Source organism: Ursus americanus, chromosome 2, assembly GCF_024610735.1.
Source record: "Ursus americanus isolate L20-20 chromosome 2, mUrsAme1.1.p, whole genome shotgun sequence".
NCBI lineage: Eukaryota > Metazoa > Chordata > Mammalia > Carnivora > Ursidae > Ursus > Ursus americanus.
In genome coordinates, this window is record NC_142128.1 from 38,828,849 (window position 1) to 38,849,891 (window position 21,043).

Genomic DNA, 21,043 nt, shown 5'->3' on the forward strand with positions numbered 1-21,043 from the left:
GCGCGCCCAGCGGCCGGCAGCGCGGCGCCATGGCAACGCGGGCTGGTGCCGTGAGCACATAGAGTGCGGCGCGCGCTAGGGCCTGGGTCCCGCGGGTCCGCCCAGGCGACTGGCGCCATAGCAACGGGCGCCGGCGGGTCTCTGGGCTCCTGAGGGCACGGAGGAGCCTGGATCCTATAGCCTGCCTGAAGGGGTTATGTCCACGTCGGAAATGGCCTCAGCTTCTATACGTTCATTCATTCATCCTGCAAATATTTGTGTAGTGTCTAGTCTGTTCCAAGTACTGGTCCAGGTGCTGGGCAGGGCGGGGCACAAGACAGTTCCTGACCTCCTGCCTCTGCTCACTGTCCAGTGGTCAAGACGGAAATAGTAAAAACAAAACAAACTGGTGGGGACCGTGAACAGGGCGCGGTAAATCCGGGAGGCCTCCTCGAGGAGGTGACACTTAGGCAAAGGCTTGAAGGATGAGGAGTCAGCTGAGGCCAGTCAAGGCCAAGGCTGGAGGTGGGCATGGGCAGAAAGGCCAGTGGGACAGGACCTGGGGAAGGTGGTGAGAGGAGATCAAAGGTGGGCAGGAGCACACCGAGGACCTCGTTAGCTGCCATGGGAGCTGGGAATTTAAGGACCATAGGAAGGTGCTGGACAATCCCCTTTATGTTTTGCGAAGATTCCTCTGGAGGGTGGATTTCATAGTAGCTAGTGAGGAGCACGGGCACAGGGTGGGGTGGGGGGAGGCAGGTGTCCAAGGGATAGATGAGCCTGGGGTCTATGGAGAGAGAGAAGGAAAGGAACCAGGGTAGCAGGGGCTGTCAGTTGGGGCAGGGAGGGGGCCTCAGTACCCTTCTAGGAGGTCCCTAGCTGTGAATAAACAGGCCCTCTCCCAGTTTTTCTCCTTGTCCTTCAGGGTTGAAGTGTCTGCCCCACCCTGGACCCTGCCAGGCCAGCTGCGACCTGAGCACGGCCCGCACTGATGCCGGGGGGGGGGGGGGGGGGGGGGGGCGTGACGGCTAGGCTGAAGGCACTCTGCAATTCAGGCCTATGTCAGCAGGTGTTCCTTGCCTGGGCCAAGACCAGGGAAGGTTTGAAGGCCGCTGTTTGGACAGATGCACAAAGGCCCTTTGTCAAGGCTAGGGTGATTTCTGGGAGGGATGCCCTCCATGGACAGCTTAGGGTAGGAGTCCCAACACAGAGCTGGTGGCCCCAGCAGCAGGAAGAGCCCATATATACCAGGGTTGGATGGAGCTCTGGAAGTCTTCCCTATGAGGAAGCAGGCCAGGAATGTGGGGCACCTGAGCGCACCCTGTTGGGGAATTCTAGAGTCTAACCCCTCTTCACCCCAGTTAGTGGGGGAATGCTGACTCCTGACCTCAGAGGCTGTGTTTGCAGTAAATTCTGATAAATCATGAATTCAGAGGCAGCTCTCTAAACTGTCCTAGTCACTCCCCCCCCCCCCCGGTGCCAGTGACTGCAGAGGGACCCTCTTTGTCCTGCCCAAGTCTCCCCACCACAGGGGAACCTCTGGGGTGAGCCTATGAGGTCCACCCCTCCCCAACACATCCAGAAAAACTGACATTAATTATCCATTTAATACAAATTTCTTCCTCTGGGACTTGGAAACATTAAGAGACTTTTCCTCCAATGTGAGTATTAAGCCAAATAAAGTCCTTGGTTCCTGATGACAACTGCAGTCAGCTTCCCAGGTGAGTTCCAAGACAGAGCCATGAGGCACGCCCTGGAGGAGGCACCGCACCGGGTGTGGGAGAGCTGGGAGAGGTAGGCCAAGCCCTGCGGCACTTTGATGGCTCTTCCTTTTCCTCCTCCTCCCGTGGGCCAGACTTCTGCGTGAGGGACTCAGGCCTCAGTCCCCACCCTCCACCGCCTCTCTGCCCCACCCCCCTTCCACCTCTCAAGCCCTGCGTTCCTGTCCCTCTACCCAGAGCCTCTGCTTTGGGAACAGTGAGGAAGTGGGGAAAGACCCAGGGGCAGGGCAGCCATACAAGGATCTAGCAGGTCTGGGGTGTTCCTGGGGAATTCCAATCAGTCTTCCGGGTGCCCGGGAACCCCCCCTCCTCCCCCCCCTCCTGCCAGGTGTGAGCCAGGACGCAGTGGAACCCTTGGCCACACCTTGCCAGCTCCAGAAGCCCAGGACCGTGACCCGTGAGACACAGCGATGGCAAGCTCCCGGTACCCGGTGTCAGTGTATGCAGCGGCCCTAGTGCAGACAGCAAGGCTTCAGGTATGACCGGGCGGGGTCCCTGCCAGCCCCAAGGAAGAAGGAAGGAATTCCTGGCCCAGCCTCTCCAAGGCGCCCCCAACCTTTCTCCCAACAGACATTTGCCTTCTCTGTGCACTGGTCGGATGACAGCAACACCTTTGTGCGCAGGAGCTGGGATGAGTTCAAGACGCTCCAGGTGAGTGAGCTTGGGGCGAACCCAATTGCCCCTGCTGCCCGACCCACCAATGGCTCCTGCCTGGGCATTTGCCCTTGTGCCCGAGAGGGCGTCCAGCTCCTAAGACCCCCATCCTGGCAAGGAACCCTCACCCTCCCAAGAGAACCAGTGGACTCTCAAACCAATTTGCTGGTTCTCCCTTAGAAGACCCTCAAGGAGACCTTCCCGGTAGAGGCGGGCCTGCTGCGGAGATCTGACCGCGTTCTCCCCAAGCTTTCCGGTGAGGCTGTTAGGGAGGTGGCGAGGGATCCCAGGAGGGGCAGGGGAGCCAGCGGCCTTGTGGAGGGAACCCTGTGGCCGGTTCCCACAGTCCGTTCCTGTCGTGCCTGCAGACGCATCGCTGTTGGTGCGCAGGGGGCGCACAGCCCGTGGCCTGGCGCGCCTGCGGCTGCTGGAGACCTATTCTCAGACGCTACTGGCTGCAGCGGTGCGTGTGTCCCGGAGCCCAGCGCTCACCGGCTTCTTTGCACCGTACCCCCTGGACCTGGAACCTGCGCTGCCCCCTGGCAGGTGCCTGACTCGTCCCAAACTCCCTGCCCACAAATGCACTTGGAGGATGGGGGAGGGACGTAGGCTGGGTGGACTGGGGAGGGGTGGCAGGCCCTCACCATACTTCCCGCCCGCCCCTCTTCCCAGTCTGGTGATCCTGCCCGCTCCTGAAGAGCCCCTAGCTCGCCCCATGGACAACCTTGCCATCCGAGACCTGAAGGCTCAGAGCCTGCGCTGCCTGCAACCCTTCAGCACCCAGGACACACGGGGCCGACCTTTCCACGCACGGGCCCAGGAGATCCTAGACGTGCTGCTGCGACATCCCTCAGGTGGGGCTGGGCAGAAGTGAGAGAGCTCGCCCATCTGCCCCCAGGACCCCAGTGGGGTTGGGGGGTCTGAAACTCCACCCACCTCTTGCACACAGGCTGGTGGCTGGTGGAAAACGAAGACCAGCAGACAGCGTGGTTTCCTGCTCCCTACCTGGAGGAAGCAGCCCCGGGCCAAGAACCACGACCCCTAGGGAGTAGTGGTAATTACCCATCCCCTCGAGCCAAGCCAGCCACCACCTGCAGCAAAGCTGAGTCACAGGAAAGAGCTGAGCGAGCGCGGGACATGGGGACAGAGTGTACTTGGTCCCCATACTGAGTGGGAGCCCCAGTGGGTTTCAGTGGTCCCCATTATCAGGGGGATGCCTGAAGGTGGTGACTCCATGGGAGAAGGAGATAGAGAGGTGGGCGCCTGGTCCCTGAGGCCCTGCAGTGACCCCCAAATGCCCACTCCCAGGGTCTCAGTTCTGTGCTTCCCAAGCCTATGAGAGCAGCAACGCCGATGAACTGTCAGTGCCCGCGGGGGCGCGCGTGCGCGTCCTGGAAACTTCAGATCGTGGCTGGTGGCTTTGCAGGTGTGCGGGGGTGGGGCGTGCGGGCGCGCGGGGTTGGGGAGGGCCAGGGTGGGGGGTTAGGATCCAGCACGAGCCAAACCCCGCCCTCTTTGCAGGTTCGGCGGGCGCTCAGGTCTCCTCCCCGCTGTGCTGCTGCGACCGGAGGGGCTGGGGGCGCTCCTGAGTGGGTCACGGCTCCACTGCAAGGAGGACAGTGAGGAGGACAGGGTGGGAGAGGCCCAATGCTCCCCCGAGATCCCTCAGGCCACAACCCTTCCCCCTACCGTGCCCGCCCGCCCCCCGCTGAGCGCCATCCGGAGCCGCTGCTGCACCGTCACCCGCAGGGCACTGGCACTGGAACACAAGGACCCCCTCGAGGGTGTGTGCAGCTGCACGGAGGGCCGGCGGAAAGCTCCAGAGCCCAGGGATGACTGACGCCAGCCACGCCCGGGGGAGGAGTATTTGAGGGTGGGACTCCCGGCTGGCAGTGCCAGGAAACCATACTCTCCCATTTCCCGAGTAAAGCTCTTCGGGCTGAGGCACGCCCACCCGGTGTCTGAGGCACGCCCACCCGGTGTCTGTGCTGAGAAGCAGAGCCTTCCGGGTCCTGGCCAGGCGGGGCGGGAGCTGGGGGCGGGGGCTGGGGCGAGACACAGTCCACACACAGAGTCTGGATAGAAAAGGACAGTTTCTGCCTGTTTCAGAGAGCTGAGGGAGCCAGCGCGGGGGCCGCAGGGAGGGGGGGCAGCTTCATGCTGTGCCACAAGAAGTCCAGGAAGGTGGCTGCCTGGAGCGTCCGGCTGAGCCGCTGAAAATGCCGCTCTGGGGGAGGACACAGGGACGTCAGGGGCTCTGTGGGGCCCAACAGCCGCTCTGCCCCGCCCGGGGCATGCCCACTCACCGGTGTAGGGCAGCAGGGCCTCGAGGGAGGCCTGCATGCCCTGGTAGGCCAGGAGCTCTTCCGGGGCTTCGTGCCGCAGGAGCACCCCCAGCACGGCCTGCGCCTCGTGGCAGTGTCTCGAGTTGGTGTTCCACGTGATACAGAAGCGCAGCAAGGCCTCTGCGGGGCACAAGGACAGTCAGACCTGCCTCCTGCCTGCCCTGCCCCTCTTGGCCACTGACCCGCCTGCCCACCTGCCCCAGACCTTTTTGATCTCGCCGCAGCCGCAGCACCGTGGCTCCCAGCTTCTCGCAGGCCTCAGGGTCCCTCCGGATGGCTGGGGGGGTGGGTCGGGAGGGCAGAAGACTGAGCCCCAGGGAAGGGCACGAGATGGACCCAAGACCACCCCCCACACACACCCGAGGCAGCACTGACCCTGGATGACAGTCAGCACAGTGTGGGGCCGGTCCAGGGAGATGGCCAAGCCCAGTGCCCGCAGGTACCGTTTCTCATGGAGCAGGTTGTCCAGCTCTTGCTGCCTGATGGGGAAGGAGGGAAGACAGGGTCACTGGGGGACCTGGCTGGGACTGAGGGCGGAGCCACCAGAGGGCTGGCTCAGGAGTCTGTAGCCTGGCCCTAAGTCTCCACTGGTGGTGAGCTGTGTTGTTGCTCCCAGCCTCAGTTTCCCCACACGATAAAGCAGAGGTAACGCCTGTAGGCCCTACTCCCAGGGTGTGATGTATGGGATGGGAGCCAGGCAGTTGGCACTCAAGGGGACTGGGCGGGAACCCCCAGACTTACTTGACCACTTCCTCCTCCCGCCTGGCCTGCTCTTCTGCCTGCTCCACCTCGGTCACATCCTAGGGTCAGAGTGAGGTCAGACGGACACCCTCATGCAGCCCTGCCCACACCCCATGCCCCGCCCCCCCACTTCCATACCTTCCAGAGAATGACGCAGGAGTCACTAGCTCCAGTAAGGGCGCGATCGTCCAGCCGGCTACAGTGCAGCCCCCAGACCTTGTCCTCATGGGCGTCCAAAGTCTTCACACACTCATTGTTTTTGATGGTCCAGAGCTTCACGAGACCATCAGAGCCGCTGGGTTTGGGATTGGGAGGGGCTCAGTGCTGGGGCCCATCCTGCAGCTCATCTCAACCCCTATCCCCAGTCTGCTCACCTGGACAGCAGCTGGGTACCACGGCTTACAAAGGCCACCTTCAGCACGGAAGCATCGTGCCCCTCGAATGTCTGCAGGATGGGGAGGGGAGAACGTGAGACGACACCGGGCAGCAGGGCTGGGCCTGGGGGGACTGGGGCGGGGTGAGGGCACCTTACCTTGAGGCAGCTGAAGTCCTGCAGTGCCCAGAGCTTGACGGTACCGTCAGCTGAGGCTGTGGCCAGCACCTGGTCCATGGGTGAGAACTGGACACACCAGAGGCCGCGCCGGTGGCCCGAGAAGACACCCAGCAGCTGGCACTGTGGCAAAGCCCAGAGCTTGGCTGTGCGGTCCTGTGAGCCTGTGGCCAGCAGCTTGTCGTTGGGGGCAACAGCCACACTGTTGATGTGCTGGTGATGGGAGCAGGTGGCAGCTCAGACCCCCATCCCGGCAAGGGCCCTGCCCTACCCCTACCCGTGCCCCAGTGTGCCATCACCTTGTCATGGCAGCGCTGCGTGGCCTGAGCCTGGAGAAGAACAGGGCCGCTGTGTGGGGCCGGGCCCTTGGACAGCAGGGCTTCAGGGACGGGCCACAGCTTCACAGTGCAGTCCTGGCTGCCCGTCACCAGGAAGGTCTCCTTCAGCCTGAGGCCAGATGTGGGGGAGGGGAGACACCTGCTGAGCCCCAGCCAGACCAATCCGCCAGGTCATCATACCTGGGCCTGCAAGACCATGGTCCCGACCAGATAGACTGTTCCAGAAAGCAGACAGCCGCTGTCACCCCCACACACCTCTGGGACTTGTCTATTCGAGCCCTCACCACCCACCCTTGGTCCACCATACCTGATGACTTGATCGCAAGACCCCAACCCTCCTCCCAGCCCCTAGCAGGGAATGTCTTTTCTACCCAAGCCTTGCTCAGTGTCATTCTTTCTGCCCTGAAGCCTCCCCCCCCCCCTTTTTTTAAAGGTTTTATTTGAGATAGAGCAAGAATGAGGGACAGCATGAGCAGCGGGGAGGGGCAGAGAGAAAGGGAAAAGCAGGCTCCCCACTGAGGAAGGAGCCTCACTCGGGGCTCGATCTTAGCACCCGGGATCACACCTGAGCCAAAGGCAGATGTTTAACTGACTGAGTCACCCAGGCGCCCCGAGTCACTCCCCTTTTATTCACCCAGCCCCGAGACCACGTCTGAGAAGACCCCACCTCTAAGAGCAGTTAGGGGTGTCCCTGGCATTCTGTTACACATCCCTAGCCTGGAACCTCAAAGACCAAGGCCGAAGCCTCCCCCTCCACATCTCCCTGAGCTGGAACCCCATTAGCAGGGTCTGGGCCTGTGCAACACCATGGACCCCAGCCCTGACTCCCTACCTAGAACAGCAGATGGTGCCCACGCTGTGTGTGTGCCCGGAGCCCTGAGCCACACAAGCCACCTTGCCAGCCTTGTTCATCTTCCAGATACAGATGCTCTGATCCTGGGAATGAAAGGGGTGAGGAGAGGCTGGGCTGGGCTTCCAGCACGGGCACCCCCTACCTCCACAGCTCTCCAGATGCCTCACCTTGGCACAGCTGGCAAAGAGCCACCCCTTGCGGAACACATCCAAGGCCAGGACAATGTCTAGGAGAAATTACAGAAAAAACAGCCATCAGTTACAGTAGAAGACAGCATTCCAGTCCAGGATGGAGTGCTGGGGGCGTCAGCTCAGCGCCCTGACCTGTGTGGCCGTGGAGAATCTGGCAGGCCATTGTCTGCAGCTCAAACACTTTCAGGCTGGGGCTGTTGGAGGCCACGACAATGTGAGAGTCCTCGGGCCCAAGGAACCGGACATCCAACACCTCCTCGCTGTAGCCGGCAAACTGTGGGGGTGGGGCCGGAGGGACACAAGCCGGAGTCTGCATGAGTGGAGGGCTGGCACCCCTGGCTTTGGGCCAAGCGGGGGCAGCGCTCACCTGTTTCTGCAGCTGCAGGGAGCGCGTCTCGTAGAGCAGCAGGTTGTGGTCGGCAGTGACAGAGAGAAGCAGGCCGGCAGAGCGGGCCAGAGCGCAGCGGGTCAGCTCCTGCCCGGGGCCTGGCCGCTGCCGTTGGGTGTGCACACACTGCCCAGAGGCCGCCTCCCACACTCGCAGCACGCCTGTGAGGGGACACGGGCCGCTGCCACTCCGGTCCACGGACCTCCCCCAGCCCCCGCGGCCCACCCTGGCCTGGACACACACACCTTGGTCTCCGGCTGTCAGGAAGTGCAGGCGCTTGGACTTCACACCCAGCTCAGGCGCTGGCTCCTCTGGTAACAGCACTGCAGCTTCCACGCTCTGAGGATAAGCGGGTTAGAGGCAGCAGCCCCCCCCCCCCCACTGGCCCGGCCCCCTGGCATTCCCACCTCAAACACTGGCACAGTCCTCGTGGCCTGGTGGCTCCGCAGGTCCCAGACGACGCAGATCTTGTCGCGGCCTGAGCTGGGGGTGCAGGGGAGAACAGCCACCTGAGTCCTCAGTCTCAGCTGTGGCCCTCCCCTTCCTGCCATGGCCTGGGTGGGTGGCCGCTGACCTAAGCATGGTGTGGCCATCAGCGCTAAAGGTCAGAGAAGTGACGGCACTGTAATGGGCAGTCATCACTGCCAGGCACGACTGGTCCTGCAGCGACCACGCGCGGATGGTGGAGTCCGCAGCGGAGGAGAAGAGCAGCAGGCGTGCGGGGTCCGGGTGGAAGGCCACCAAGCTGCAGGCAGGTGGGGTGCGGCAGGTGAGTTGTGCGACCCTGGGCATGAGGCCCCATCCACCCTCTGCTGCCTTCTACTCACTGTACGACACCTGGCGAGCCCCGAAAGTGGTGTGTCCCATAGTGCCGCACAACATCCCAGACACGCACTGCCCCGTCACAGCCGCCTGTAGGGACGTGTTTGAAGTGAAGGGGCTGGTGTGCCTGAAGACCCCTAACTGTGTGCCCTCCAGGGGGCCCAGCCGCCCAGCCAGGGCCCTACCTGTGGCTAGCAGTGTGGAAGTGGGGTCAAAGGCCATGGTGGCCACAGGGGCTGTGTGTATCGCCTTCCATAGGCGGGTGATGCTGCCCTCTCGCCAGGCCCACTGAGCCAGAAGCAGTGCCCGGCTGGCTGTTACCAGCACCTAAAGAACGATGCGGTTCAGCTGGGAGAGGAAAGGCATGACCATTTACCCTCAATGATTCCAAGTTTGGTTGAAGCCCTCCTCCTATCCCTGCCCCACATACCTCATCGTCAGGGCTGAGATCAAAGGCAGTGATGTCCTCCTGGTCCTCCTAGAGGCAAGAGTCAGCACACAGAGCACCATGAGAACAGGCTGCCCTCCACACTAGCCCCTTGCCCTGGCTCTCCCCATCCTCACCTGCTCCAGGCTCCGCAGCACAGCCCCTGAAGCCACGTCCAAGATGTTGACTCTGGTACCACAAATGCAGAAGAGATGCTGCCCCGTCTGGTCCAGCTGGTAACAGAAGGGTCTCAGCCAAGATAACTCCAGCCCCCCCCCCCCCGCCCCACCACTCTGCCCCTCCCTGGGCTGGTACCTGCACCTTCCCGCCCTTGTAGAAAGGCTCGATCTTGCGCTCAACAGCATAGCTAGAGAGAGAGCAGAGGAAAGAGTGAGTCACCCACCCCTTGGTCCCCAGTGCCCAGCTCTGTGCTGGGTGCTCTCCCAGAGCTCAACCCAAAACGCCCCTGTCCTTAAAGAGTTCCCAGGCAGAGGCGGGGAGACGGGATTGGAGATGGCTCTTCTCACTGTCCTCTTCTCTCTTAGCAGCACTGTGAGGTGGGTGTGACAGAGGACACGAGACCCAGAGCTGGGTGGTGATTCACACCAGTCTCTGAGGCAGTACAGGGAGTGCAACAACCAGGTCTTCCCAGATTTCTCCCCCCTCCACAGCGGAGTAGGCCAGATCTCGGGGGCCCCCTGCTGGTGGTGGGAGGCCTGGGTACCAGCCCAGAGCAACACCCCCCTCAGCAGCTTCCCTCTCAGGTGCAGCCTGCCTCCTCCCCAAGTAGCCCTCATTTCTGCAGCCTCATGCTGTCCTCGACCCTCCTCTCTTGGCTGCCTCCACGCTGGTCCAGGCCACCACACTGTCATCTGGACAGGTGCTCCAGCCTCTTCGCCAGGTCCCCTCTCTACCGTCTTAAACCCTGCTGCCAGAAAGGCCTTTCAAACATAAGTGTTTATAACACTACCCTGCCTTAAAACCCTCCCCTCTCCTTATGTGTTTCTTTTTTTTTTTTTTTTAAGATTTTATTTATTTATTTGACAAGAGAGAGACAGCCAGCGAGAGAGGGAACACAAGCAGGGGGAGTGGGAGAGGAAGAAGCAGGCTCATAGCGGAGGAGCCTGATGTGGGGCTCGATCCCAGAACGCTGGGATCACGCCCTGAGCCAAAGGCAGACGCTTAACGACTGCGCCACCCAGGCGCCCCTCCTTATGTGTTTCTAAGACCCTGACTTGGAAGAGCCTCTACTGCCCTTTTGTGTCACACAAGCTATTGCCTGTATGTGGCTTGGATCTCTCTTCCCAGATTTCACTGGTGCCTGGCTAACTCCACCGGGGGAAGCTTGGCTACCAACATGAAATGGAGCCCCCAAACGTGGAGCCCCGGTCACTGCCACAGAGATGCTCTTGACCCTAGGCCTTTCCTTTGGCATTGCTCACCACTCCCACTGATGGAAATGAGCTGCTTACTATGCTTACTCCATCAGACCGAGCTCCATGGCGGGGAGAAGTCCGGTCTGTCCTGGGCCCTGAGCACTTGGGTTCACCAGAGTCCTTGGAGACCTGAATCAGCCCAGGATTCAGGGCCTCCAGGGCCACAGCCGACCCGCCCATCTCCTGACCTCTCTTCCTGCTCCATGTGGAAGAGGGACAGAAGGTGAAAGCCCACGGGCCGCCGGCTCCAGAGCGGTGGTTCTCCCAATACCTGAGGATCGGGGCGTCCCGCTGAGGTCCAGGACCAGCCTTGACTTGTGCTCAGCCCGCCCCTTCCTCCTTTAGAATTTTTCATCCATAACCCCCAAACCGGCTCCTAATTTAATAACCGACGCTGGATCTCCCACTTTGTAATAACGCGACCAACACCACTCCCGCGGGCCAGTTCATACACCGCCCTCAGGCTCTCCCCAGGCCCGAATGGGCGCCCGGTGCAGGGCAGGCACGTTTGCCACTCCGGCTGTGAACCCCGTTCCCTCCCTGCGCGGCACCCACAGCCGCAGCGCCCCGGCTCACTTGGCCTTGAAGCGGCCCACTCCCGCCACGGGTTCCGCCATGTCGCCGCCGCCGCCGCCGCCGCCTCGTGAGGGAGACAGGGCCGCCGCTCCTCACTGCCGGCGCGCCGCGGATGCCGTCACCGCCCACGACTCTGTGATGTCATCAGCTGCGCGCTCGGCGCCATCTTTGCTGTGGGCAGTGCCTGCTGTGTCGGGAAGCGGAAGCTGGTGGAGGCGTTTCTGGCCTGGAGGAACGGGTGTAGAGCCGCGTGGAGGCGTCTTGGGGCTTCGGGGTTGGCGGACTGCATGGCACGGGGTTTGCCCGCTGTTTGCCTTTTAGTGGAAATTTTAAAAAGGAATCGTAGGAAATGTTTACTAAAGTAGGCATTCTGGGATTTGGGTACAAGCGCAGGCTTGGGTGTGATACATATCGCAGGTCAATGAATAAATCGGGTAACTTAAGAGTCTCTCAAATATTTATTGATCACATTCTATGTGCGAAGCACTGTTCTAGACATTTGGGAGGCATCAGAGAAGCGGGTGCTAGAGGAGAGAGGGCTGGCGGAGGACGGGCAAGGAATAATCGGGAGCGTTCAGCGGTTAGTGCCATGGAAAGAACAGATCAGGGCAACGGGTGGAGCGGAGTGCAGGAGGTGCACCTTTAAGGGTGGGGGGGGAGGTAGGGTGTCACCTGAGCGAGTGAGGCAGGGACTCCTGTGACTGTTGGAGGGACGGTGCTTGTGGCTATAGGGAGTATGGAGACTATGCGGGCAGGACGTCAGAGATAATGGGCGTTCCCTGGGAGTCATTGTGAGGCCTGGGCTTTTCCTAGTTCAGGGTTTTGAGCTGTTTGTGTGACCGGCTGGGAGGTTGGGTAAAAGACTGGTAGAAGTAACAGGAAGGAGACTGTGAGGGTATCAGGTAAAACCTCTGCGAGGAAGAGGCATCTGAGAGAAAAGAGACCAGGCAAACAGAGAGCAAGGAGAAGAGCCTTCTGGGCAAGAGCGGCCCAGGGAGAAAGGCCAGTGTCCCCACGTGGGGAAGGCAGTAGTGCCTGAAAGGGGGACCGGTGGCAAATGGGATAAAGCTGTGAGGCCGGCAAGCACAGAGGTGGCAGGGCGGGCCAGGCCTGGGCTCTGCTTTTATTTACTCCTCTATTTACAAGGTACCTTGGCCCTGGGCCCCCCACACCTCCACCCCAAGGCTGCCTTCTGGGGTGGCCTCGGCCTCCCCTTGCGGGGCGCCCACGAGGAGCGCTTCGTCCTCCTCCAGGAAGTCTCCGAGCTGAGCCAGCTGCCTGCGGATGAGATTGGTGGTGTGGTGCACTTTGCGCATGCGCCGCAGCAGGCCCAGCACCAGGGTCCGGCTGCGCTCCTGACGCTGGCTCCAGGCGTCGCGCAATTCGCGGTAGCAGTTGTGGCGTGCGCGCTCTATGGGGCCCAGGGTGGCCCCACAGCCCAGTGGGCACCGCTGCTGTGTCCCACTTTGACAGTGCTGCCGGTGTTCAGCCAGGGCCCCACGTGGCACCCGTACCGTGCAGCCCTCGTTGGGGCAGGCCTGCAGCTCGAAAGGGCAGGAGTCCTGGTGCCCCCTTCGATGGGCCAGGGGGCACGTCACCAAGCAGCCAGCTTCCGCGTTCTTGCACTGAGGGTGGGGGAGAGCACCATGTGAGCCAAACGAGGTCGGAGTTGGCCAGAACTGGAGCAGCCTACTTTACACAGAATCCCCCATCCATGATGTTCTTGAACTAAGAGCCTGCCAAGCTCTAATGGCATCAATGATGTGGAGGGGGAAATAGTTGGGCAAATGTTTGGAGGTGGGAAGAATCTAGACCTCTGGGAGCAGGTGCACAGGGCCGAAGGCTTGGGGTGGGGTGGGGGCACAGACACATGGCTGGGTTGATCTTGCAGTTGTACACAAGCCAACTTTTTTTAATGTTTCCTCATCTGTAAAATTAAGGGACTGGGGTGATGGCCAGCACAGCAAACACTTCATCCTCTAAAAATCCTGTATAATCCCCATTTTACAGCTGAGCCCCTGGGGCTCAGAAAGGTTAGGTAACTTGCCCAAAGTCACACAGCAAGTAAGTGGTAGAAATGGGACTCAAACTCTGGCAGGGCTGATGACCCTGAGGCTGTAGTCAGTGTTGCTGGAGCAGAAACACTCAGTTCTGAGGATAGGATTCTCCTTACCCCCTCTCCTTGCTCTGTCCCTCCCCTGGCAGGAGCTACAAGGGTGCTGGGAGTGGGTGCTTCAAGCTACCTTGACTTCCAGGCGGCCAATGGTCCTCCGGAGTTTATTTACATGGACCATCTTTTTCCGTTTCACCTCTTTCCTGCAGCATGGACAGGTCTTCTGTCTAGGAGGCAGGAGCGTGGGGTGGGGAGTGTTGGGAGTGGGAAGGGACCAAGAGACAGCAAAACACCTTCCCAGGTGGTCCCTTCTCTCAAGCTGGAAGAGGCATGAGGACTTCACGGGGAACTCAGATCTGAGGGGGGCCACGGGCTGTAAGTACTACAGGGTGCAGGGACACACATACTTCGGTGTCCTAGATTTGGAAGCTGACTCTTATGCCCATTGTGACCTAATGCTTGGTCCACCTTCCTCTCTGTTCCGGGCCATAGGAATGGACACAGCCCTGCCCTTGTCCTCCCAGCCTCTTGGGTGCCCACTAGCACCTGGCTAGCCACCGGAGGATGCATTTCTTGCAGAAGATATGGCTGCATGGCAACCTCACTGGCCTCTTGAGAACCCCATGGCACACGGAGCACAGGAAGTTGCAGTCGGGAGGGCTGGCGAAGAGGTTGAGATCATAGCCGCCACTCTGCAAAGGCCAGGCCAAAATCAGGGCCTGGCTGGACCAGGATCCAGCCATTTACCCAGAGGAAAACCCCAGAATGGGGAGGTGGGCCATGAGAGCCCCAAGTGGAGGGCTGGGTCAGCACCCACTTTGAGGGGGTAGCTGTGAGGGTCAAGACCCTCCAAGACTACCAGTCCCCAGCTGGAGAAGCTGGCCTTGGCCTGGAGTTAGACCTGGCCAGAGCCCTCGCAATGATTGGTTTCCTTGTCTTGGTTTGGGAGTCTGCAACCCACTGTTCACTTTCTCAGGGTGAGGAATGGGATCCAGCTTTGGGCAGGTCTCAAATTAGGAACACATTTAAGGGCCAGAGGCAAAAGGGTCCCAGGCTCACCATGATCTGTGTCTGGACGGCAGCTCCACTGACCCCCAGGGCTCAGGAGCCTCCATTTCACAGCAAGAGTGGGCCGACCTCACAGTGGCATTGTCTAGCTCAGGCCAATCACAGCCCTGGCTTAGTGCCCATTGGGATCCTGTACCATCTGGCCCTTGCTCGTAGTTGAGGGATAGGTAGTCTGGACCTGCCCGTCTTGGGAGTGGCTGACAAGTAATCCCCAAGCAGCACTAGGCTGGGAACCAAACTTCTGAGGACTGTTTCCCCAAAGCTGAGGCTTTGGCAGGAGTGCAGGCATCATTCCCTTCTCCCTCCTCAAATAGTGCTGCCCAGGCCAGATCTCCAAGAGCCCAGGAACTTTTGCCATTGACCCACCATCAGGTCTCTTAGGATCTAAGACTCATGGAGCTAGCTGCAGAGTGCAGATCAGGAGGGAAGTGAGCACCAGATTCCCATGCAACCTGTGGTTCCACCATAGTGGAGGGCCGACTCTGTGGGAAAGCCTTCCAGAGTAGATAGGCTCTGACCACGTGGGCAGGCCTCTGAGAAGACACGGGGACATCAACCTCAACCTGGGAAACCACCATGATCCCACACCTGAAGCATATAACAGAGAACCGCACGTTCAGCAGCACTAGGTACCAAGCTCACCAAATCCTGAAGACCCTATTCCCCTCCTGAGAGCAACAGGGGCCAACAAAAGCAAGCCCTTCAGGTGGGAATCTTACACTCTCACTCTTGGGTTAACTTTAAAAGTAAAAGTTATTTCACTGGCAAAAGTGTGTTTATTTGGGAATAACAGAATTGCAATTCAGAACACACAAACTATGGCAAAACCACAAGCAAGCCCCCAACAAACAAAGAAAAGAAACTTTATTTCATTAAGAAAAAAAGTTGGGAGGGATCTATTTGCATCAAAGTCCACTGGAGAAAAGCAAGAGTTCAGGGTGATGACTGTTTCTTACTGGCTGAGTTGCAGGAGTAATCCCTACATCCTTTCCTGTGGGGCTCTGTAATTGACGTTGAGTGGTAGGACTCCCCCTTCTAGCCTCCCTACTCCACCTTAGGGATGTTTCCCTTCATTGTCACACTTGCTAGTGGGTTGGTGGCCCAGCCCAACTGCCCTCAAGCTCAAAGGTACTTTATCTGCTATCGTGGAAGCTATGAGGTGTGTGAAACACACCAGGGTTTCAGATCTGGCCCTGCCACTCACGGGATGCCACGGAGGAGTCACCTGCCAGCCCCCGGGCCCCAAGTTGTACCCCTCTGTGGCATCCGACGCGGAGGTGGCCTGGCCGGCAAGAGGAGGTGTCCCATAGGGTCTCCCCTCCACTGCATACCTTGCTCCCCGCGCCCACATATGCACCTCCAAGCGGATGGGTGGGGGACCAGGAACACCCCCAACGTGCAGGACTCAGACCGACAACTTTACTCAGAGCTCCCCTCTCCCCGCGGTCCTGGCGGCGTGGGCCTCACGGTCGGAGCGTCGGCGGCCTGCGGGCAGAACACGGGGTCAGGGGTCAGAGGCCAGAGGCCAGAGCACACACAGGCCGGGGCCGACGGGGCGCGTGTCGGGGCCTGGGTTTCACCTCCCCACACGGACAAGTGGGCGGTGAGCTGAGGCCCCCGGTGGCTCTCGGCGCCGAATCTCACCCGCGGCCACGACCAAAGCCGCGGGTGATTTTCAACCAACGCCAACCTCCCAGCTACCCACCCAGAGACGCGGCGAGGCAGGGGGCGCTGGGCGCGAACCCACCTAGCAGCGCCAGGCAGCCGAACCGCGCGGGCGCAGACGCGCAGGCGCGCTGGTGCACGCGGAGCGGGCGGGGACACCGGGGAGCGTGCGCCCACCGTCCTTATAGGCCCGTGGCGAACTCGCGCTGGGGCGGGGCAGCCGAGATCTCGCGGCACTTGGCGTGTTATAAATACTCCCACTGCGAGGTCTCGGCCTTCTTCTCCGAGAGAACACGTGAGTCTTTGTGCTGCTGATGGCGGCGGCGGCGGCGCGCGGGCGGGGGCGGCGGGGCTCTGCGGCCATCCGGCGCGGCTCGGTCTGGCGCAGCTGCACCCCTGGGCTAGAGTCTCGGCCCCGGGCGGCCGCAGGTGACAGGGTCTCGCTGACTGGCCCATTCTCGTCCCTTTCAGCAAATGGCGGATGACGCCGGTGCTGCGGGAGGCCCCGGAGGGCCTGGGGGCCCTGGAATGGGAGGCCGCGGCGGCTTCCGCGGAGGCTTCGGCAGCGGCATCCGGGGCCGCGGCCGCGGTCGCGGCCGTGGTCGGGGCCGCGGTCGCGGAGCTCGCGGAGGCAAGGCCGAGGACAAGGAGGTAGGTTCGGGCCCTCGCGCATGAGACGGGCCCGTGGGCGGCCCGGTAGGACGACCGTAGTCACCGGCGCCTTTTCCCCTGCAGTGGATCCCCGTCACCAAGCTGGGCCGCCTGGTCAAGGACATGAAGATCAAGTCCCTGGAGGAGATTTATCTCTTCTCCCTACCCATCAAGGTAACGCGGGGGTCCTTTCCACCCCCCAACCCACGGGGCAGGGGCGTTGGCAGGTCTGGCACCAGGAGGCTTATTTGGCCTGGGGTCCAGGGATGGGATCTGCTCACCCCCACCAAGGCTCCACGTTTCAGGAAGGTGGGAGGGGGTTTTCAAGGGGGAGTGGTCACAGGTGGTTCCTGAGCTTTCCAGTAAACGCTTTTCTTCCAATCTTGTTATCCCTTAGGAATCTGAGATCATTGATTTCTTCCTGGGAGCATCCCTCAAGGATGAGGTTTTGAAGATTATGCCTGTGCAAAAGCAGACCCGTGCTGGCCAGCGGACCAGGTTCAAGGTTTGTTAGTCACCTTGTGTGTTCTTGAGCTGCTTCTGCTAAGGGGCTTGGTGAGACTCTCTCAGCTCTGCATGGTCACGCTTGTTACTATACGTGTGGCTTTCGTAATGGGGAGAGAGAGAAAGGATCTTCTCAGGACCTCAGGGTGGCCTCATGGTGGCCACTCTTTCCTTGAGGGGTGCCACAGGTCCCGGTTGGTGGGTGCTGATGCCTTGCTGGCCAGTGGACCACCAACCATCTCAGGCTTTTCATAGGCATTTGTTGCCATCGGAGATTACAATGGACATGTTGGCCTGGGTGTCAAGTGCTCCAAGGAGGTAGCCACTGCCATCCGTGGGGCCATCATCTTGGCCAAGCTTTCCATCGTCCCCGTGCGGCGAGGGTACTGGGGAAACAAGATCGGCAAGCCCCACACTGTCCCGTGCAAGGTAGGCTTGGGGGGTAATGAGTGATGGGTCCTGCTCTGGGGCACTCTCCATAGGCCATCTCCTGACTTGGTTCCGCCCTTTGCAGGTGACTGGCCGTTGTGGCTCTGTGCTTGTGCGGCTCATCCCTGCCCCCAGAGGCACTGGCATCGTCTCAGCCCCTGTGCCCAAGAAGCTACTGATGATGGCCGGTATCGACGACTGCTACACCTCGGCCAGGGGCTGCACTGCCACCCTGGGGAACTTTGGTAAGTGGCCCACACAGAGGTTGTGGCCTCTCTCAGCTCCGCTTAATCATACTGTGTGTGTGTGCTTGGCGTATTTTCAGAGAGAGAGAGAGGAAGGCCCTCCTAATGCACGGCAGACTGGCCCCAAGTGGCCTCTCTGTTCCTAGGAGCGCAACATTCTCTATCTGCATCTGGGGTGTTGGGTAACATGAATCTACCAACCCTCTCTTGCCGTTTTCTATCTTCCAGCCAAAGCTACTTTTGATGCCATCTCCAAGACCTACAGTTATCTCACCCCTGACCTTTGGAAGGAGACAGTGTTCACCAAGTCTCCCTATCAGGTACTGCCTGCCCAGCCAGCTCGTTAGCCTAGACAAGTGCACAGGGTGCTGGGGTGTGGATACAACTAAAGCCTTGTCTGTTTTTCTAGGAATTCACTGACCATCTTGTGAAGACCCACACCAGAGTCTCTGTGCAGAGGACCCAGGCTCCAGCTGTGGCCACCACATAGTTTTATACAAGAAAAATAAAGTGAACTAAAGCTTGTTAATAGTGCTTTTTGTTTATTTCTCTTATGAGTTTAGTTGTAGCTGGGTTTAAAGGGAGATGGAACCAGTAAGGTCAGTAGGTCCAGGCTGGGGGACTGAAGGTGACACTAGAAACACGTTTCTTAATTACTCTTTATTGTAGTAGTATAGTAGCTTAGTGAAGGTGCTCAAGGAGCTGCTTTAGGCAGCAGCGGCCTCTTTAGCTGCTTTTCTCTCGGCCAGCATCCGCTGCTTCTGTTTTGCCAGGCACTTCCTGGCAGAATAATGGGCCCCCAGGTCGTGATCTGGGAGAGATGTGGGGGAGGGAAGTCATGGGCCAAATCAACCAGAATACAGATCAGGCTCTTCAGAAGTGGGGAGGAAACAGCTAAGCTACTGAGCAGAGAAGGGACCTAGGGTATAGTGATTCTCTTAATTACCCCCCCAACCAACCAGCACAATTTGGGCAGTGATGTTAGGGTTGAAGGATCAGGCCAGGGTGGGGGCTTGCTTACAGCGGTCCTGGTAGGCCTTGGCCACCTGGGTGAACTGCTCCAGCTCCTTGGCACAGTTCTGCCTGTAGCTCTCACCTTCCCTCTGCTGACAGGCCTTCAGCCTTTCCTGGATAATGTTGACGATTTCTTGATCGACTTTACTGAAAGAAAAAAGTGGTTTACAAGAAATCCTTTCCTTATGGTCTGTTGTCTGTCTGGCCCCTCCACCCTCAAGACCTGGGCCAACCCCAGGAGGGATTCTCAGCAGCTGACCACCATCCCATGGTATCCCTGGGGGATGAGAGCCCAACAGGAGATGCTCACTGAGCAAGGCTCAGTGTTTCCTAACTAAGGGACACCCACAGGCAAGACATACTAGTCTCTTCTCCATTGCATTTCTGCTTCAAACATGCACAAGATATCCTTTTCCTGGCACTCGGTGATGTCTGGCACACGACGGAACTCCCGGTGATAGTAGTAATACTTGTTCTTCGCATGCTGCCGCTCTATAAACTCTGTAAAGAAAAAACCCCCAGATTCCAAAGGCCCCACTGGTTTGGATAGGCCACAGTTAGAATGTGCTCTAAGGGGCGCCTGAGTGGCTCAGTGGTTAAGCGTCTGCCTTCGGCTCAGGGCATGATCCCAGCGTTCTGGGATCGAGTCCCACATCAGGCTCCTCCGCTGGGAGCCTGCTTCTTCCTTTCCCACTCCCTGTCTCTCTCTCTCTCTCAAATAAAATCTTAAAAGAAAAAAACAAAAAAAAGAATGTGCTCTAAGCTCCATTCTTTCTCACAAGCCACGAAAAGGGCAGACTGCCCAGACGTTTCCAGCTTTTACAAAGACTGCCAATTAGACTCAACAGGTGTGGCTGGTTTACAAATGGTGAGGTCTGTTTACGGAGGGCTTCCTAGGAGCCGGGCACCATGTGTATTATCCTAGGGGGTAGGTCTCGATACAGAGTACTGAGGCCCAGAGAGAAATCAGGATTCTGTACCCATGCTCTGCAAGCCCACATCCTTTTACAGGTCCTACCTTTTACAGGTCCCCACAACACAGGGTCTTTCCCTGTAGGCAGAGGCCCCAACCCAGTTTTGCCGCCACTGACCTTCTGGCCTCAAGGTCCCCACCCAGGAACTGACAAGTTGGAACTACTGAAATCTCATCCCTCCAGATACATAAAACACTTTCTAAGAAAATGAGTGGGTCCATCGCTGTGCCTTTTCCAGATGTGGGGGTCTGATCTGCCGAATTTATTCTAAGGAGCCATGGGGGCATCGCGGTACCTGGGTGGCGGGGCTGTTGAAGGAATGAACCAGTTAAATGCATGGAAGAACTGCCTGACACTAGTAACTCAGGGCAGAGTGCGCTCGCGCTGCTAACTCCACTGAGCGAGCTGAACAACACACGGGGCCACAAAGAGCTCTTTTAAACATCCGCATGGGGTGGACCAGAGATGGGGGATCTGGACGGCTCTTAAGCAGGAGCACGCACGGAGTACAAGTCACAGCACATCTAGGTTGAGGGAACCGCGGCCAGCACCTGACCACCCCGGTCATTTTGCAGGCGTGCAGAAGGCTGGCAGAGAACCCCTCAACACCCGTTTGCTGACTGCGTTCTGCCCACAATGCAGGATGCAAAGCGTGCAGGAAGAATGCGGTTTAGCAAGACCCTGGCCAGACTGCGATCCGCAAACAGCCCCTGGTATTTGGGCGAGGCCGGAGACCAGGGGTGCACGGAGGGCTCCTCAGGCGGCAGGGGCCGGAAAGCAATGAGCGGTCTTGGTGTAGGGGCGAGGGGCGTTCCTAGAGTGCAGTGAAGGTGGGGGGCGGGGGGTCCAAGGAGGCGACGGGGCCTGCAGGTGCGGACGGCGGGGGCTGGTCACGGGGGCGAAGCCCGGGGTGCGGCGGGGTATCCAGGTTGGGCGAAGGGGTGCAGGGAAAGCCGAAGGGCGGCGAGGGGCCCTGGGGAGCGGCGAGGCCCGGATGGGGTCCGTACCTCTCACTAGGGTCACGGGCCGGTCCACGAGGAGGTCGAAGGCCTTCGTCAAATAGGTTATGGGGTTGGGCAGCGAAGTCTGCGGCGAGGGCGCCGGCGTGCGGCGCGGGGGCTCAGGGTACACGTCCTTGTCCCAGCTGTCCGGCATGGCGGCGGCGCGCGGGGAGGATCCAGTATCGGACGCACAAAACCGGCCTCCACCTGCGTCCCACGGCCTAGTTCGCCCGCCGCGGAGGACGCCCTAGCGCGGCTGCGCCTGCGCGTGAGGAGGGGGCGGTGCTCGCGAGGCTCC

General features: G+C 59.8%; 5 protein-coding genes and 3 non-coding genes across 8 annotated transcripts; 4 read left to right on the plus strand and 4 right to left on the minus strand.

Moving 5' to 3' along the window:
• The first annotated feature begins 3 nt into the window (after positions 1-3).
• Positions 4-4,397, plus strand: NOXO1 (NADPH oxidase organizer 1). The gene is made up of 8 exons (XM_045784741.2): positions 4-2,236; positions 2,331-2,411; positions 2,595-2,670; positions 2,783-2,960; positions 3,087-3,268; positions 3,364-3,468; positions 3,723-3,840; positions 3,936-4,397. Exons 1-8 carry the CDS (start codon positions 2,171-2,173, stop codon positions 4,252-4,254), a joined length of 1,125 nt encoding a protein of 374 aa, XP_045640697.1. The 5' UTR covers positions 4-2,170; the 3' UTR covers positions 4,255-4,397.
• Positions 4,398-4,490: 93 nt separating this feature from the next.
• Positions 4,491-11,237, minus strand: TBL3 (transducin beta like 3). The gene is made up of 22 exons (XM_045784697.2): positions 11,082-11,237; positions 9,385-9,436; positions 9,207-9,302; positions 9,073-9,120; positions 8,828-8,969; positions 8,648-8,732; positions 8,395-8,565; positions 8,228-8,303; positions 8,066-8,159; positions 7,800-7,981; positions 7,565-7,706; positions 7,409-7,467; positions 7,221-7,324; positions 6,350-6,497; positions 6,033-6,263; positions 5,875-5,945; positions 5,639-5,795; positions 5,501-5,559; positions 5,135-5,238; positions 4,965-5,036; positions 4,721-4,879; positions 4,491-4,641 (listed from the first exon to the last, which is right to left on the minus strand). The coding sequence occupies exons 1-22, from the start codon at positions 11,120-11,122 to the stop codon at positions 4,520-4,522; spliced, it is 2,415 nt and encodes an 804-aa protein (XP_045640653.2). The 5' UTR covers positions 11,123-11,237; the 3' UTR covers positions 4,491-4,519.
• Positions 11,238-11,349: 112 nt separating this feature from the next.
• On the minus strand, positions 11,350-16,383 carry RNF151 (ring finger protein 151). Its single transcript, XM_087865794.1, is given in 7 exon segments — positions 11,350-12,250; positions 12,252-12,706; positions 13,325-13,421; positions 13,741-13,886; positions 15,467-15,544; positions 15,730-15,747; positions 16,189-16,383. Coding segments are annotated over 7 exon segments (1,023 nt in total). The 3' UTR covers positions 11,350-12,216.
• LOC123783832 (small nucleolar RNA ACA64) lies at positions 15,820-15,946 on the minus strand. The gene has a single exon (XR_006777311.1). It is a non-coding gene; the product is annotated as a small nucleolar RNA ACA64 (small nucleolar RNA).
• Positions 16,363-18,280, plus strand: RPS2 (ribosomal protein S2). Its single transcript, XM_045784770.2, has 7 exons — positions 16,363-16,578; positions 16,663-16,752; positions 16,976-17,083; positions 17,338-17,511; positions 17,597-17,756; positions 17,985-18,076; positions 18,166-18,280. Exons 1-7 carry the CDS (start codon positions 16,402-16,404, stop codon positions 18,244-18,246), a joined length of 882 nt encoding a protein of 293 aa, XP_045640726.1. The 5' UTR covers positions 16,363-16,401; the 3' UTR covers positions 18,247-18,280.
• On the plus strand, positions 17,139-17,272 carry LOC123783826 (small nucleolar RNA SNORA64/SNORA10 family). The gene has a single exon (XR_006777305.2). It is a non-coding gene; the product is annotated as a small nucleolar RNA SNORA64/SNORA10 family (small nucleolar RNA).
• On the plus strand, positions 17,783-17,915 carry LOC123783827 (small nucleolar RNA SNORA64/SNORA10 family). The gene has a single exon (XR_006777306.1). It is a non-coding gene; the product is annotated as a small nucleolar RNA SNORA64/SNORA10 family (small nucleolar RNA).
• Positions 18,281-18,397: 117 nt separating the features above from the next.
• NDUFB10 (NADH:ubiquinone oxidoreductase subunit B10) lies at positions 18,398-21,009 on the minus strand. The gene is made up of 4 exons (XM_045784790.2): positions 20,752-21,009; positions 19,133-19,271; positions 18,778-18,917; positions 18,398-18,567 (listed from the first exon to the last, which is right to left on the minus strand). The coding sequence occupies exons 1-4, from the start codon at positions 20,897-20,899 to the stop codon at positions 18,464-18,466; spliced, it is 531 nt and encodes a 176-aa protein (XP_045640746.1). The 5' UTR covers positions 20,900-21,009; the 3' UTR covers positions 18,398-18,463.
• Positions 21,010-21,043: the final 34 nt, after the last annotated feature.

Bases quoted from the DNA above. Each gene is read 5' to 3' on its own strand.
- NDUFB10 (XM_045784790.2), bottom strand. From the start codon at position 20,899: ATGCCGGACAGCTGGGACAAGGACGTGTACCCTGAGCCCCCGCGCCGC. The intron at 19,272-20,751 runs GTACGGACCCCA...TTTTCTTTACAG, and splicing joins GCCCGTGACCCTAGTGAGAG to AGTTTATAGAGCGGCAGCAT. The intron at 18,568-18,777 runs GTAAGCAAGCCC...CATCTCTCCCAG, and splicing joins CAAGGCCTACCAGGACCGCT to ATCACGACCTGGGGGCCCAT.
- TBL3 (XM_045784697.2), bottom strand. From the start codon at position 11,122: ATGGCGGAACCCGTGGCGGGAGTGGGCCGCTTCAAGGCCAA. The intron at 6,264-6,349 runs GTGATGGCACAC...TCCCATCACCAG, and splicing joins CGCAGCGCTGCCATGACAAG to CACATCAACAGTGTGGCTGT. The intron at 4,642-4,720 runs GTGAGTGGGCAT...GTCCTCCCCCAG, and splicing joins GGCCCTGCTGCCCTACACCG to AGCGGCATTTTCAGCGGCTC.
- RPS2 (XM_045784770.2), top strand. From the start codon at position 16,402: ATGGCGGATGACGCCGGTGCTGCGGGAGGCCCCGGAGGGCCTGGGGGC. The intron at 16,753-16,975 runs GTAACGCGGGGG...GTTATCCCTTAG, and splicing joins TCTTCTCCCTACCCATCAAG to GAATCTGAGATCATTGATTT. The intron at 18,077-18,165 runs GTACTGCCTGCC...CTGTTTTTCTAG, and splicing joins TCACCAAGTCTCCCTATCAG to GAATTCACTGACCATCTTGT.
- NOXO1 (XM_045784741.2), top strand. From the start codon at position 2,171: ATGGCAAGCTCCCGGTACCCGGTGTCAGTGTATGCAGCGGCCCTAGTG. The intron at 3,469-3,722 runs GTAATTACCCAT...GCCCACTCCCAG, and splicing joins ACGACCCCTAGGGAGTAGTG to GGTCTCAGTTCTGTGCTTCC. The intron at 3,841-3,935 runs GTGTGCGGGGGT...CCCTCTTTGCAG, and splicing joins CGTGGCTGGTGGCTTTGCAG to GTTCGGCGGGCGCTCAGGTC.